At 50.8% G+C, this 13,345-nt stretch overlaps 1 protein-coding gene across 2 annotated transcripts in view; it reads right to left on the bottom strand.

Moving 5' to 3' along the window:
• The window catches only part of ALDH1B1 (aldehyde dehydrogenase 1 family member B1), a 16,395-nt gene extending 3,050 nt beyond the window's left edge, over positions 1-13,345 (bottom strand). Inside the window, exons 1-2 of one of the 2 annotated variants that reach the window (XM_060100925.1) lie at positions 13,263-13,319; positions 8,582-10,974 (exon numbers count right to left, since the gene is read on the bottom strand). In XM_060100925.1, coding sequence (XP_059956908.1) covers positions 9,411-10,964 — 1,554 coding nt within the window. In that variant the 5' untranslated portion in view covers positions 10,965-10,974; positions 13,263-13,319 and the 3' untranslated portion in view covers positions 8,582-9,410. Of the gene's footprint in view, positions 1-8,581; positions 10,975-13,262 lie in introns of those variants that run through there. The other variant, XR_009532767.1, reaches the window with a different exon arrangement.

The following is a 13,345-nucleotide window of genomic DNA, read 5'->3' as shown; positions in this document are numbered from 1 at the left end:
GAACCCCTTCTTTGAATAAAGTCAAAATTGAACCTGATCAAAAGGGAAGCTGTCCTTGTCTGTTGGAGGTTGGGCCTGCCAGGGGATCTGCTCACGTGCCCTCCCTACTCGGCTCCCCCAAACCCCACGGCAGTGATTTCAGTATCCAAGTCTGCAGTTAATTCCTCTGTGATTTGAGTGGTTGGGAGATGGCTTGGGAAGAGACTTAGTGAAACCGTGTCAGAGGAATAGGGAACTGTAGAGAAGGTAGTAGAACAACATCATGCATCTGCTAATAAGCACATTCAGCAAAGTCAGTTGAATCACCTCAAATTTGCCCAGTCAAAATTGGAGAGCTGGATGTGGACCCAAAGAGCAGGGTAGATGGAGCCCCAGGGTGACAGGGCTGAGCATCAAGACTGCAGGAGGCTGGCTGTAGCATCATAATGATGTACAAAAAATAATAATAATAAATGTTACACTGTCTGAAGTTTTCACCAAAACCAAAAAGGTAGGTTAGCATGATTGTTCCAACCTAATGACTTTTCAACTGTAAGAGCCCCAAGACCTCTCAGAGGCTAAGCGAATGTGTGCTGTGGCTTTTATCATTTGGAAACATGATGCCCTCAGAGCCTGTGTTTTCTACCCTATTTTCATAGATGTGATGATGTCACAGGACCCCTGCACTCTGAAAATAAATGTTTTTAGGGACAGTCTTTGTGGTCTCTGTCCTTGGAATGCTGCTGTAGGTGGGTCCAGGTCCCACTGATACTTCTCCATCATCCCTTATGCATCTTGCCCTTCTTTTGCTTGCACATCAACTACTGTCATCCGAATTGTCCTTATCTCTCACACCTGAGCTGTGGTTACAGTCGTACCTGGTCACCTTGCTTGCAATTTTTTTTTTTTTTTTTTTTTTTTTTTGCGATACGCGGGCCTCTCACCGCTGTGGCCTCTCCCATCATGGAGCACAGTCTCCGGACACGCAGGCCCAGCGGCCACGGCTCACGGGCCCAGCCGCTTCGCAACACGTGGGATCCTCCCAGACTGGGACACGAACCCATGTCCCCTGCATCGGCAGGCGGACTCTCAACCACTGTGCCACCAGGGAAGCCCCTTGCTTGCAATTTTTAACCAGCCCTAACTAATCATCTACTGCCAGCCTGATCCTTCTAACTCACTCTGAACTGGTGTCTCCCACTGTATAAACATTCTACTATTTAATTCATTCACTTAGATCTGCCCTCTGTTACCCCACATGCACACGGAATAGCATTATCCAGAGGCCAGAGGGTGCAGACACTGGCAATATGAAGGTATGTGGGACCTGGGCCCTGCACTCAGGTGAGACTTTAGTGGGGATGAGTGGGACAAGGTTGCCATCCTGCCACACAGCACAAGGTATCTGCTTTGTGATCAGAGTAGGGGGAGGTCAAGGAAGACTTCCTGGAAGAGGAGAGCCATCTGAGCTGGGGATTGAAGTGATGTGGGAGATTCCAGGCTAGGGGAGTAGCATGTAAAAGGAGCTGGGGTGGAGAAGTGCAGTGTAGTTTGTGCATGGGGAGTAGTGACCAGTTGTGGCTGAGAGCTCTAGTGGCAGGAAGCGGGGTAGTTTTTGGCCACACCCCTAACTACCATCAGAAGAGGTTGGACCTGATGCTATAAGAGGTGGGCCTGAATCTCAGTCTTCTGTTGTCAACTGGGTTATAACTAGGCTTGAGGAAGATAATCCAAAAGCTAGTGTTCAATCCCAAAGGTATCCACTTTCCACCTTAAACAAGAAAGGGTAGTTTTTAGTCAAAGTGGATTTTTTCTTCAAGTTTTAGGGTGAAATTAATCCCATGTCTTTAAAAAACATTGCCCTCTCCTCTCCCCCAGAGATGGATGACGCAGGAAAAATTAATAAGAATGAGCAAACCAGTTGACAGTGAACAGTCTCCTATAATAAATTTCCTCATCCCAGCCTTCGCCAGAGCCTCTTGAACATTAAATCAGAGAATGATTATTATGTGATCTTTTAATTAATTAAGGGAAACTAAAGTGCCCTGGTGTCTGCAGCTGAATAATGAATTCAGAGCGTAGGGAGCCCATCATCCAGGGCAGAAGTGGATACACTTGCCCAGGCTCAGCTCAAGCCGACACCTCTCTCCTGGAGCGTGAACTTTTTTACAGTCATGACTGCTGCTGAGTTCAGCATTGACTGCACCTGTGTCTCCTTTCACTATGGCTGTCTCTCCGTTATCCTAAATCTCCCCCATGATATATTAGGGCATGGTTGGATGTCAGGGGAAGAGTAAAAATCATTAATTCTAGGGGATGGGAGGCAGGGAGCAGGAGCTTTTCTCATCTCCATTGGTAAATCCACCCACCACACACATCTACAGAGCACCTACTGGGCGCCAGGCACTGCTCGGTGCTGAGGGATCTACTGTTGCTCACAGCCCCCAGAGTAGCAGCCCTGGTGCAGAGAGCTGGGCCTGTCTCTGCTACTGAAGGTGCTGCAGTCATCCCTGGGGTAGAGTGGGCATCAGATTTGGAGTTGAAAGACCCGGAACCAAGGTCAAACCCTGCCATGGTCTGTGGGTCTGGGGCACTTGCCTCTACTCTAGGAGCCTTCATTTCCTCACCAGTCCAGGGAGGTCAGCATCACTGCCCTGTCCTGCTGCCCTGAGGATCCCATGCATGAATGGACATGCACCGTCCACTCTCTAGGGGATACTGAGGGCTGTGAGCTGAGTGGCAAGGACACAGGAAGTCAGATCAGACATGCTGGGGGTCTGCGGGAAACACAGCCTAGTGGGACAGAATATCAGACCCGTGATGACGAACAAGAGCTGCCACAAGGCAAGACTAAAGGAAGGGTGGGTGCTATGAGCTCAAAGCGGCCAGAGATGACTTGATTGAGATGGTCAGAGAAAGCATCCTGGAGGAGGTAGGTCCCCAACAAGGCTCCAAGACAATGGGCTGAATTTGGAGAGGAAAGAAGGAAGGAGAAAGAAACAGCGTGAGTAAGGCTGGAAGGTAGGAGTGAACAGCCCACAAGAGGATTAAGCTTTAAAAGCATCTTTGTAAGACACACTCTAACCATTGTGCACAACTGCAAGGAGGTGCTTCTGTGTGCCAGAGCGAGCTGTCCTCCAAAACTTGAGGACAACATGGAAGTGTCCCCATAACTACGTTTCCAGCTTCCTTCTGCACCTCAGTTGGGTCAGATGGTTTTTGCCAATGGCTGGGCATGGAAGCAGTGCATTCCACACCAATGCCAGGGCCTTAAGAAGTAGCTGTGCCTTTTCTGTACTTTCTTCCCCATCTAACAGGGGACATGAGGTCTCTAAGGCCCCATGTAGCAGGTTTTCACCTGGGCCTGTGGACTCATAGGAATTCTACAGATGGCTTCATGGGGTCTATGAGCCCCTTGAAAGTGTGCCAGATTTTGTGTGGATGTGCATGTATGTATTTCTTTCTGGTGAAAAAAATTAGCTTTCACTAGCATCTCAAAGGAATACATAACATAAAAATGGTCAAGAAGTACTGTAGACAGTGGAGCCACAAGATGGAAGGAACCTGTGTTTCTGGATCTCCACATGGAGGACAAGTGCTGATTAACCACACCTGCATTAGATTATTATCTAATAAGCAAGAAATAAGGCACTGTTGTGTTGAACCCTGAAAACTTGGGGGTTTATTTGTTGTGGCAGCTAATGTTACCCTGATACATGTGGGAAGAGCATTTGGTTGGGGGCAAGAGACCTGTAATCCAGGCCACGCTCTGACCCCACTGAGTTCCTTGGCCTTGGACGGTCACTCAGTCCACTCTAGTTAAGTGAATGGGGAGGCTAAGGGCTCTCAAAGGCCCTCACAATGTGCCTGCCTGCTTTCCTTCCAAGGTCTTCCAATTCTAGGATTAATGCACAGATCACTGGGGCTTGGGGGGATTAAGTGGTGCTCTCAACACACAGCAGTCTGGCTTCTGCCGCCACCCATTCACACAACCTGCCCTTACCAAGGTCTCCAGGGAGCCCCATGGCTTCAGCCTCCTCTTACTTGATCTCTTGGAAACACTTGATTCCACCCATGGCTCCCTCCCGTTCCCGCCTTCCTTGGCTTCTTGACTCCTCTCTCCCAGGTCCTCCTGCTTTTCCTTAGTGCCTTTCACAGAATTCTCATCCTCCACCCGCCCCTTGATGTCAGCATCATCAAGATCAAGCTGTCCTTGCCCTCCCTGCAATCTGTTAACACAGCAGACCCAGTGATCCTTTTAAAACATGTCAGATCACGTTACAGCCCTGTTCCCCTTCTGGTTCCTTCATGGTTCAGAGTAAAGGCCCCAGTCGGCACAGTGGCCTTCAAAGCTCTCACCATCTGCCCCTCCCCCAGCCCTGCCTTTTCTCTGTCCTTGTCTCTCCCCACTGCTTGCTCCATCCAGCTCCCTGGCCTCCTTGTGCTCCCTGGACACCTCAGGTGTGCTTCAGCCTCCAGACCTTTGCACCTGCCATTTCCACACCTCTTTCAGTCCTTTGTCATCTCTTCAGTGAGACCTTTGTTAAGTGACGGACCTCTTCAGATGATCTATCACTTATTGAAGATAACAATTCCTACCCCACCCCACCCATATTCCCTATTCCCCTTCCCAGCAGGACCTTTCTCCCTAATAACCTTAACCATCTGACAGACTAAATATTTCATTTATTTTGCTTATGGTCATTCATTCTCCCCCTGATGGGGAGGATGTGCAGGACTTTAGTTCCCTGCTGTATCGTCAGCACCAACAATACTGCCCAGCACATAGCCAGCACTCAATAAAGTGTGCTGAATAAACAAACAAATAAATACATAAACTCAGGGGCTTCCCTGGTGGCGCAGTGGTTGAGAGTCCGCCTGCCGATGCAGGGGACACGGGTTCGTGCCCCGGTCCGGGAAGATCCCACATGCCGCGGAGCGGCAGGGCCCGTGAGCCATGGCCGCTGAGCCTGCGCGTCCGGAGCCTGTGCTCCACAACGGGAGAGGCCACAGCAGTGAGAGGCCCGCGTACCGCAAAAAAATAAAATAAAAATAAATAAACTCACTACCTTGTCCCCAAACCTGCTCCTCCAGCGAGGCTCCCTTTCCCAGTGGGGGCACCACCACCCACTTTGTTATCCCAGCAAGGAATTCAGGGTCACCCTAACTTTCACTCTCCTCTTGCATGCAGTCTGTCACCACACCCCAAAGCCCACCTCTTGGCTCCCAGGATCTCCCACCCATCCTCACACCTGGTTCAGGTCAGCATCCCTGGCATAGGCAGCAGTGTCCCAAGTGGGCTCCCACACCAAGCCGACCCCTCAACCTATCCTGCACATTGAAGCAGAGCCAGCTTTAGGAACCAAAATATGACCCAATCACTTTCCTTTGAAACCCTCGTGGCTGGACAACATGCGGTCTTCCTCACAGGGGTAAGGGCCCTTCCCCATCCAGTCCCTGCCTCCTCCCAGGTCTCTCCCTTCCTCACACCATTCCTTGCACCCTCCGTGCTTTCTCACAGACTCCATGCCCTTTCCTCTCCCAGGAATACCCTTCCTGCATCCCTGTGCCAGATTACCTCGTTTTCATGCTGCAGAATCCCACGATCCTGCCATTGGGCCTTTCTCTTGGGCTGAGCTGGGTGCAGAAGACAGAGTCAGAAGACCTGAATTTGAGTCCTTCACTTACTAGCTGAACATGGCTGGGCTTCCATGTTTATTTATCAAGCATGGAATGATAATAATAAGTGCCTTGAGGGTAATCAGAAGCATTAAATGATATAACAAACATTATTGTAGGTGCCTTACAAACATTGTGGGTGCTTAATATTATTTCTTTCTGTGAGCTTACAGTCTCTGTACTTCTACTTATCACAGCACTTTTCACCCTGGTCTGTAATTATCCCCCTGCCAGACCATGAGCCCCTGCAGGACAGGGACTGCCTCATTCAATTCTGTTTCCCTACAACTTGCCTAGAGCCAGCACCTTAGCCTTCAAATTAATTAACAAAGTGGCCACCAGAGGGCAGCCTCACACCCAGAATACAGCCAACCCAAACTGAAGTTCTTAAGTGGCCTGGCATCTGGGTGATGGAGCAGCAGCCTGACGGCTCCAGCTAAGAGGCTGGGTGTTTGGGATTGTTTGGCATTGCTGTGGGTTCTCCAGGCTTCGGGGTTTGATTATATGTGCTCTTAGTTTGCCTCCCCCTCCCCTGTCTCCTGGACCCAATTCCAAAGTGTGTGCTGCTCAGAAGGGGGGTCCCTCATACCAACAAGCAATTCTCAGACACAAGCAGGTAGCAGAATTCAACTCAGTTCTGACACTATCTACCCAGAGATAGTGTCAAATCCCATTTAGGGGTCAGTCCTACTAGACTGTCGTACCCCACCCCCGCCCTCTGCTTCAGATACCAGTCATAAGTCCAGGTTGTTACCTGTGCCTCTGACTGACAAGGCCCAAAAGTCACTTCATTAACATAACAAAAAACACCTTTATCACTCTCATCACTTAGGAAATTCCAAGGGTTTTAGGAGCTGTGCCAGAAGTGCACGAAGACCGAATATATATGTCTCATTATAAATCACAGTATCACACCTTCCTCCTGGCCCATAGTGTAGGCACATGGGAAAATTACTCCAAATAAGCTACATACAAAACCTCTCAGCTTCTCTTTCCTCCTCTGAAAAAAGGGTAACCCTACTGCCTACTTGATAGGATTACTGTGAGACTTCAAAGGCATGTAAGGCATAGAGACTGACAAACTAAGTGCTTGGTATAAGTTTGTCGAATGGGTGGATGCCCCGGAATTGCAACATCTATGACCAAGTGAAGTCATCACGCAGGCAGTGTCCACACTCAGTAATGATGCCCAGTTCAGCCTCCCTGCTCCCACTTCCCCACATTCAGAGCAATGGTGATGAGAACAGAGGGATTTTGGGGGCTGAGCTGATTGGGAATCTGACCTATCTGACTCCTCAGTCTCAGAATCTTAGGGACTGAAATGAGGGACCTAGAAGATTATCCTTTTCCAGTCCCACCCCATACTGGGACACCCTCTACAAAACTCCTCTTTGGTTTAGATTTTTTTTTTTTATTTACTTATTTTTTACTTATTTACTTTTGTCTGTGTTGGGTCTTGGTTGCTGTGCGCGGGCTTTCTCTAGTTGTGGCGAGCAGGGGCTACTCTTCATTGCGGTGCGCAGGCTCCTCATTGATAGGCACGTGGACTTCAGTAGTTGCGGCACATGGGCTCAGTAGTTGTGGCTCGTGGGCTCAGTAGTTGTAGCACGCGGGCCCTAGAGCACAGGCTCAGTAGTTGCGGCACGCGGGCTCCGTAGTTGTGGCTCGTGGGCTCTAGAGCACAGGCTCAGTAGTTGTGGCGCACGGGCTTTGTTGCTCCATGGCATGTGGGATCTTCCCAGACCAGGGCTTGAACCCATGTCCCTTGCATTGGCAGGCGGATTCTTAACCACCGCACCACCAGGGAAGTCCGGTTTAGAAGTATTGAGAAGCAAATGAGGAATGAATTTGTTAAAACATTGAGATGTTGCATGTTAATCATTAGAGGCCCCACTGACCCATCCACCCACTCACTCATTTCCCTACTTCACGAGAAACTTTCACCATGGTGGAAAGTGCCAATAGCCTCCAAGAAAAATAGGTAAAATGTGCACTTTGGGGGGCAGTCAGGGTCACCCCAGCCTTAGACAAATGGTGTAGAAAGGAGATCCTAGGAAGGAGAGATGAAGGGACCAAACAGCCCCTGAGTCCTCGGGAAGCAGTTTCAGGCCAACTCCAAGGTAAGATACTGAACAAAATCGTTTCAATGCCTAGGTGAGATAATGGGGTGTTAAAGAGATGACGGGGTGGGGGGGTGCCTTCACAAGGCTGAGTGGACCTAAAAGTATGGTGAGTCATGAGCAGCATGGTCTAGAAAGATGGAAGACAGGAGAGAGAGGATCAGCATTGTTTCTGAATCGGGGTCTGGCTGACTTGGTCTCACTCCCATCAGCTGGGGAATGGAGTTGTGAGACTAACAACAAACAAACTCAACTCTCAGGTTTGAAATTCCCCAAACCCTAGTGTGTCAGGATGGCTCTGATGCTGAGCTTGGCTTGAGGGCTGGTATGTACTGGTGAGGGTTGGAGGGACAATGCCAGCAGAAGCCTTGAAATGAGAGCTGAAATAAACTGGCTCTAGGCAGGACCCAGCACTTTTCTCTGGGGGTCTTAAAGTTGCACTTTGTCACTCAGGTGAGAGAAAACAAAATCAAAACTAGAAATATTATGGAGGGGACTTCTGACTATCGGGGTCCCTTCCATCCCCAAGACTCTGTAAAATGTTCAGCAGCAAAAGAATATTGATACAAAACTGATTTGCAAACAGAATGTGTGAGTTTATTTTAATTTTTAACTGAAATTAATTCACATATCATAAAATTCACCCTTTTAAAGTATGTAATTCAGTGCGTTTTGGTATATTCACAAAGTTGTGCAACCATCAACACTAATTCCAGAACATTTCAAAACATCCCCAAAAGAAATCCTATAGCCATTAGCAGCTATTCCCCATTCCCTCCTCCCCCAGCCCCTGGCAACCACTAGTATACATTCTGTCTCTATGGACTTGCTTATTCTGGACATTTCATATAAATGGAATCATACAATATGTGGCCTTGTACGTCTGGTTTCTTTCACTTAGCATAATGGTTTCAAGGTTCACCCACGTTGTAGCATGTGTCAGTACTTCTCTCCTTTTTAAGGCCGAACAGTATAAGAAATATTCCATAGAAACATTTTGCTTATCCACTCATTAGTTGATGGACATTAGGGCTGTTTGAGCTTATTTTAAGTGAATGGTTATATAAGTGCATTTTCCGTTTACCCCTTCCCTCAAGTTAAGGACAATCAGTAGCAAAATGAAGCAATGCAAGCAAGCAAACCAGTCAGCAACTGGTACTTAGAAAAAGAAAAGCAGCCTTGATTTTTCGGGTACATCACTGAAGAATGGGGCCAAGATTATGGGGTCTAGCTTAAAACTCCTAATGCCTTCCAATCCCATGTCTGAGATGAGCCTACCCACTAAGACATCAGTTAATCCACCGGGAAGTCCTTGGATGAGTAAGAAGAACTGAGAGCCATGGTCTGGATCAGTGTTTCTTAATCTGTCTTTCAGAAACTCCTAAGGTTTCATGGAAGTAACACAGGGCCAGCAAGGGGGCTGGAGTGCAGGTGGACAGGGCTCTGAGCCCAGCCCCCATCCCTGCTTTAACTAGAGCAGCTCTCATTTTAATTGCTTTATTTGTTGAGGTTCCCTCTAAGTGTTCATCTGGAACAAATAAAGGGGGTCCATGGCTAAAAAACTGTTTGGCAACCACTGGTAGGTGGTTGTGGCATCCTTGGACTAGAGTTGGCGCTCCCTGGCAGCCGTTCTTACGAGTTCTTCTGAGGAACCTTGATGGTGACTGTCTTCACCTCTGTGTAGGCCTTAAGCCCATCCTCCCCCAGCTCCCTCCCATTGCCAGATTCCTTAAAGCCTCCAAATGGAGTGTGGCAGGTGACAATGTTGTAGGTGTTTACCCACACCGTCCCAGCTTGGAGTGCCTGTGTGAAGTACATGGCTTTGTCCAGGTCCTGGGTGAACACAGCAGCAGCCAAGCCATACCTGGTGTTGTTGGCCCTCTCAATCACCTCCTCCATCTTCCTGAACTTGAAGAGAGGCTGCACAGGCCCGAAGATCTCCTCCTTGGCAATCCTCATGTCATCCTGCACACCACCAAAGACCGTGGGCTTGATGAAGAAGCCTCGCTCTCCAAAACGCTCCCCACCGCAAAGAAGTTTTGCCCCCTCCTTCTGGCCAAGCTGGATGTAGCCCAGGATTCGTTCAAACTGTTCCTTGTCCACCTGGGGCCCCTGCTGGGTGTCCAGCTCAAAGGGGTTCCCAACTTTCCTCTGCTTAGCTTTTTCCACAGTTCTCTCGAGAAACTCATCATAGATGGATTCTTCAACGAAGGTCCGGGAACCGGCACAGCAGCACTGACCCATGTTGAAGAACAGGGCTTCATGGCACTGTTCCACGGCATGGTCCATGTCGGCATCGGCCAACACAATGCTCGGGCTCTTCCCACCCAGCTCCAGGGTGACTCTCTTGAGGTTGGAATCGCCGGCCGCCTTCTGGATCAGGTGGCCCACCTCAGTGGAGCCAGTGAAGGCAACTTTGTCGATATCCATGTGATGGGCAATGGCCGCTCCTGCTGTTGGGCCATAGCCTGTGATGATGTTTACCACCCCAGGGGGAAAGCCCGCCTCTTTGACGAGGGAGGCGAAGTACAGGGCAGAAAGGGGGGTCTGCTCTGCCACCTTCATGACCACAGTGTTGCCTGTGGCAAGTGCCGGGGCCAGCTTCCAGCCCTGCATGACCAAGGGGAAGTTCCACGGGATTATCTGGCCACAGACGCCAACAGGCTCGTGCCGGGTGAAGCAGAAATGCTCGCCATCCATGGGGATGGTCTTGCCATGCCACTTGTCAGCCCAGCCAGCAAAGTACCGGTATACCTTGATGACCTCATCCAGGTCCAAGACATAAGACTCCTGGAAAGGCTTCCCATTGTCTAGGGTCTCCAGTGAGGCCAAGTAGACACGATCCCGCTCCACTAGGTCAGCCAGGCGGTTCAGCAGCCGGCCCCGCTCTGAGGCATCCATCCGGCGCCATGGAGACCCCAACTGGAAGGCCTCCCGGGCTGCTTTCACAGCCCGATCCACGTCAGCCCGGTCCCCTTCAGCCACGTGGCTGATGACCTTCCCCGTGGCAGGGTTGACTGTCGGGAAGGTCTTCTTGCTGACCGCATCTTGCCACTCATTGTTGATGAACAGCTGGTTGTAGCGGATGTCTGGGTTCAGGATGGGGCTGGGGAGGGCTGCTGCTGAGGAGTACGGGGTGGCCAGATGGCGCAGGCAAAAGAGCCGGGGCACCAGGAAGCGCAGCATGCTGAGTACTCTGGAGAGGGACAGGAGCCAGGGTGAACACGGAGAGGGAAGCAGGGGTCCCCCAAAGGCCCATCAGCTCGGATGTTCCAAGATTCTAGCATAAAGGGGTGTCACCTCTGAAAACATGGATCATGAGGGCTACAGAGCCCTGAAGAACTCTCTGGTTCAATTCTGTCATGTCCGATCTAGCCTCTTGCTCACTCCTTCACCTCTTCTGGGTCTTCGCTCAAATGTCACCTTCTTAGTAAGGCCTTCCCTGAGCACCCTTTATAAAACTGCAACTTTCCTCAGCCCCAGGACTCTCTCTCCCCCATACTGTGCTCTATGTTCCCCCATCTGACATACCAAATAGTATATGTACATGCTTATATGTTTATTGTCTGCCTCTCCCCAACAAAATGGGCTCCACGAGGGCAGGGACATTTTTTCCCTGTTTCATTCATTGCTATGTCCCTGATACCTAGAATTACGCTGGCTACAGAGTAGCTGCTCAGTGGGTAGTTATTAAATGACAGACAGAGGAAACATCAAAATATCCACAAAGGCTGTTTACTAAGGCTGTTTAACTGACCTACAGGTAGAGTAAAAACCCAAGGGACTCAGAGCCAGAGTTGTTGAATGCTGAATGGGGTCGTGCGTATGAAAAGCCTGGCACGCCCACCCAGGTCATTGGAGCTGGTGGCACCCTCAGAAACCAGCCCAGCCCAGTCCAGTCCCCCGGGGACCGGGACCGGCTTCAGCTTTCCCAGGAGTGCAGTGAGTCCGGCAGCTGGAAAGAAGGCTCTGTTTACTCTTGCTTACAACTCTGAAAACAGTGTAGACTTTATTAAAACAACTATAACATTTAAACAGTCTATATAATTTATTCAATGTAATTTAAATGGTATATAAATTTCCTAGATTCATTAAAGCAGTTACTCTCCAGCTAGGACATCAATCCCTCCATACCTGCTGTCTCTCTCTTTTTTTTTTTTTTTGTTTTTTTGTTTGTTTGTTTTTTTACGGTACGCGGGCCTCTCACTGTTGTGGCCTCTCCCGTTGCGGAGCACAGGCCCCAGACGCGCAGGCTCAGCGGCCATGGCTCACGGGCCCCGCCGCTCCGCGGCATGTGGGATCTTCCCGGACCGGGGCACGAACCCGTGTCCCCTGCATCGGCAGGCAGACTCTCAACCACTGCGCCACCAGGGAAGCCCCTTGCTGTCTCTCTTGAGCCTTACCCCACCAGCCCCCAAAAGGAATTGCACCTGCCCTACCCCAGCACACACACCCTCTGCCACTGGGGAGGGAGAGGAGCAGAGAACTCATCCAGGAAAACAAGACCCCGGCCAGGTCCCTGGCCCTACGCAAATCAGTCCTGCCCAGGAAGCCATCCCTTGGGAAGAAGCTGAGCCAGCAGAACTGTCAGGGGTGCACACAGGTCCACTCTGCTCAGGACTCTGCCCCATGCTGGGACAGAAGCAGGCCTGGGTCTGAGGAAGGAGGGGTCCCAGGGGAGGTCAGGATAAGAGGGATGCGGGGTCACTAATCCATGGGGTGGTGGTACAAGGGTTCAACAGGCAGGAGGGGTGGTCACAGACCAAGGCTGGCAAGCCTGCTTTCATGCCCAGCCAAGGCTGTTTCTACTCTAGGGGCCTACGAGGGGTGTGCATTGGGCCTCCACCTGCATATGGGAAGAGGACTGCTCAAAGCACTCCATGCTTTGCAGTTCCTAGGCCACCTTCTCAGTAGTTAACTCACCGAGGCTTCCAGCAGCCCTGATGACCCTCATTGTGGAAGAAAGCTGGGGATCAGAGAGGTTCTGGGACTCACTGAGGACACACAGCAATTAAGAATAGGAGCCTCAGGCTGGATTCCCACAGCCCTAGCTTTGTGCTTCTTCCGTACTACGGACAATTTCTTACAGTTCCCACTATTAGCGCCCAATGTGCCAAGGACCGGACCTTCTGGGTCATCGAGGACCGGGTGGCTCCCACCTCACCCTTTCTGCGGGGAGGAAGTGCGTGTCCTGGCCTCTCGGCTACCAGTCAGGAGCCCAGTAGGCCCGGTGGGCGGGAGCGATGAGGACGAGCTAACCGGGAAGCTTTCGAGGGTGTGAGTCCACGGGGCGATAAGGCGCCACGCCGGGACCCGGGTGCGGAAGGAGGGGTGGGAAGCGTGAAGAGGTTCCTACAGTGCACGCCTCCGGGGCAGAAAGGCAGGCCCCCATGTGGGGAAGCCGAGACCCAGAGAGGAAGCCTCCACTGCAGGAAGGGGAGCTGCGGCCTGCCCGGGGGGCCGAGTGGGAAGGGCGCCAGTTACCTGCACCAGGCTGGCGCTCGCACTCGGTTGCAGCTTCGGATTCTCACAGGTCTAGCCTGGCCTCTGGCTGGGCGCTCGCCGCA

This window comes from Mesoplodon densirostris, chromosome 6 (genome assembly GCF_025265405.1).
Source record: "Mesoplodon densirostris isolate mMesDen1 chromosome 6, mMesDen1 primary haplotype, whole genome shotgun sequence".
Classification (NCBI taxonomy): Eukaryota; Metazoa; Chordata; class Mammalia; order Artiodactyla; family Ziphiidae; genus Mesoplodon; species Mesoplodon densirostris.
The sequence above is the reverse complement of the archived record's forward strand: the minus strand, read 5'-3'. Positions and strand labels throughout refer to the sequence as shown.